Here is a 3,339-nt window from a genome sequence, read left to right as displayed (position 1 = left end):
ACACCCCGTCCTAGGAGCCTAAACGTAGCTACTAGCATAAGGTTTACGACGTTTATTTCCGCTTCCTTCCACAGAGCTGGGAGGGTCTGCCTGCTGCTGTGACTGGAGCTCCTCCCTGTCAGTCTGTTACACTTGTCTGCCAAACCCACCACTCAATTTACTGTCTCCTACAACTGGCTGGATTAATTATTATAAACAGCCAAATACTAATATCTATTATTAGTATGTACTGTGTCTTACTGTACTGTACTATCTATCTATCTATCTATCTATCTATCTATCTATCTATCTATCTATGTGTCTATTGAGTGAGATTAAAATTAGAGGGTTAAACCACGTAGACTAGTCCATATCAGTCATTAACCTCCTAAGACCTGGCATCCACATGCGTGGACATCACATTTTGGGTTATACCATAATACTTAATTCTGCTTATATGGAAATTCAAAATTGTCCCCATATGCGGAACCACATCATGTCAACAGATGATGCTTAGCTTTTATACTTATCAGGTCCCAATAAGCCCAAACAGCAAAGAGAAATTAAGATAGAGCTTGGGTCTTAGGAGGTTAAATATTAAATTAGGGTGAAATCAGTCGAACATCAGATAAAATAGTCTAGATAAGGTTGCTTTAAGATTCACGGCTGTAAAATAACTTCAGACTGTTGCCATATCAGTGCTTGACACCTGACTTTACTGGTCAGGTGATAAAAGTAGACAGGGCAATGCATAACATAATGAGCCACATCTCATTAAAAAAACGGATTATATTATTGAAATTAAATTAAAGATTCATGGCTGGATATGTCACATACAAAGCAGCCAAAACAAAAACAAGACAAAAAGTAGCCTATATTATTACACTTCTTCCTCGTACATGTTGGCAGCGGGGAGAGTGTTAGTTGTTACGTGTATTCCACTACAGAACCCCATGATTTGGCAAATATTTGGTCGTCTTCCTTTGTTTGATTGTTGTCGGTTTTTTTTTTTGGACATCTGCTTTTAATTCTGGCCCGTCTCTCTGCGGCAACAGATCCACCCAAAAACCCGGACAATGCTGACACCTAGTGGAAAGGTTCGATCTCACAGGATGACAGCCTGCTGCGCTGTTCAACGGCAACTCGTGGCAAAAGTTTCCACCAGAGAGGCACAAGACTCACGGGGGATAAATGAAGGAATGTCGTGTGAATGTAAAAAAAAAAAAAAAAAAAAAAATATGACAGAGCTAGCGGTGTATAGAAGACGGGCAATGTTCCCGCCTCATTGACCGACAACATAAAGCCGTTTAGCCTGCCGCTGTCCCCCCCGGAGAGGAGCAGGATGACAGACACCTGTGGTTGAAGTCGCGGAGAGTCTGGTGACGAGTGTGTTACGTCGGCTCTGTTCTTCTTAGGCGCGTGCACTGAGGAAGTCTTTCGGATAACAGAAACATGCGCGCCCATCACCCATAAAGTCAGTTTGGGAGCTGTTTGAGTCGAATTACTTATTTATATTTGTCCTTTTATGCTGCTGCTCTAATTGGACTTTATTTAGCTCGGATGACGCTATGTAAGTTGCATTATTATTATTATTATTATTATTATTATTATTAATAATAATAAACACTGCAGATTATTTTAGAGAAGGGCCACCAAAGCTATTCGGGATGGACTTCATCCCGAATTCATCTTTTTCGTCCTTCAGTTCTCCCGAGAATCTAGAAGAAGGTAGGTTGTGTTAGATTCCTTTAACTTGACTGACCACACAATTATTGTTCAAGAATTTCCCGAATCATTATTATTTATTATTTATTGCACGCTACAAGTGACTGACACGGAGTATCCCTTTTTGCCAGACCACCAGCCGTACAACAACGTGCTCATGCCCAGCATCTTTGGGGTCATCTGTTTCTTTGGGATCTTCGGAAACTCCATTGTGATCTACACCATCGTGAAGAAGACCAAGTTCTGCTCCCAGCAAACGGTGCCGGACATCTTCATCTTCAGTTTGTCCATCGCAGACCTCCTCTTTCTCCTCGGCATGCCCTTTCTCATTCACCAGCTTGTGGGCAACGGCTCCTGGTGCTTTGGTGCCACCATGTGCACGGTCATCACGGCGCTGGACTCCAACAGCCAGATCGTCGGCACGTACATCCTGACCGTGATGACTCTGGATCGCTACCTGGCCACTGTCCACCCCATCCGCTTCAAACACGTCCGGACCCCCTTCGTGGCCGGGGCAGCGGTGGCTCTGGTGTGGGTGTTTTCTCTGGTCTCCATCGCGCCAGTCTGGATGTACACGGGACTCATGCGTCTCAAGGACGGCACAGTCGGCTGCGCCCTCCTGCTCCCCAACCCGGCCACAGACACGTACTGGTTCACCCTCTACCAGTTCTTCTTGGCCTTTGCCCTGCCTTGGGTGGTCATCTGCGGGGTCTTCTTCAAGATTCTCCAAAACATGTCGGCTACAGTCGCTCCGCTGCCCCAGCGCAGCCTGAGGGTGCGCACGAGAAAGGTGACCCGCATGGCGGTGGTCATATGCCTGGCCTTCTTTACCTGCTGGGCCCCCTACTACACCCTGCAGTTGGCCCACCTCGGGGTGCAGCGGCCCACCTTTGCCTTCCTGTATGCCTACAACATCGCCATCAGCATGGGCTATGCCAACAGCTGCATTAACCCCTTCATCTACATTGTGTTGAGTGAAACGTTCAAGAGGCAGTTCATCGTTGCCGTCAGGCCGTCCCACCGGGTCTTCAGAGTTGCCCCTGCTCTGGCTGACGGCAGCATGAGTCTGAGGATGGCACCAGACAGCTCCCACCCGTCATCGAGGGTACTGCTTCAAAACCTTCTGCCTGTCACTGTGGCTGTGCACTGACGACCTGGCCGTCCGTCACCACTGCCAGCCACCGCCAAGGAGACTGCTCTCATTCCCTCAGCTTGTGTTCACATGAAGACACCATGAAGGAGGGGTCATTCCAAACTACTGGACTACGAAGTACATTAATGTGCCGAGTGGTGATATAATCTCTGGCATTTCAAGTGAGTAACTTAAAAAGGAACTTGGCATCTTGTATCTGGCAAATCACATTTTTAGACTCAGCAAGCTGCAGAAATGTCTGAGACATTTGGTTTTTTTTGCATCAAATATAACAAAATGATATAACGAATAATAAGTGTTAGTCCACCATGTTATTTCCGCCATGCAAAATAACATTAATCACATGGTTCTGCACCTCAACATAACATTTTTTTCTGGTCTGAAATATCATTTATGAATATATATATATATATATATATTTTTACAATATTTAATTGTGCATCAGTATTGTTGGATTACAGAATTGATTGTGCATGTCATTA

General features: G+C 45.3%; 1 protein-coding gene across 1 annotated transcript; it reads left to right on the top strand.

Annotated features, from left to right (window-relative positions):
* The first annotated feature begins 1,843 nt into the window (after positions 1-1,843).
* On the top strand, positions 1,844-2,854 carry mchr1b (melanin-concentrating hormone receptor 1b). The gene has a single exon (XM_070923911.1). It carries the CDS (start codon positions 1,862-1,864, stop codon positions 2,852-2,854), a length of 993 nt encoding a protein of 330 aa, XP_070780012.1. The 5' UTR covers positions 1,844-1,861.
* The last annotated feature ends 485 nt before the right edge of the window (positions 2,855-3,339 follow it).

This window comes from Enoplosus armatus, chromosome 17 (genome assembly GCF_043641665.1).
Source record: "Enoplosus armatus isolate fEnoArm2 chromosome 17, fEnoArm2.hap1, whole genome shotgun sequence".
Classification (NCBI taxonomy): domain Eukaryota; kingdom Metazoa; phylum Chordata; class Actinopteri; order Centrarchiformes; family Enoplosidae; genus Enoplosus; species Enoplosus armatus.
The sequence above is the reverse complement of the archived record's forward strand: the minus strand, read 5'-3'. Positions and strand labels throughout refer to the sequence as shown.

Bases quoted from the DNA above. Each gene is read 5' to 3' on its own strand.
- mchr1b (XM_070923911.1), top strand. From the start codon at position 1,862: ATGCCCAGCATCTTTGGGGTCATCTGTTTCTTTGGGATCTTCGGAAAC.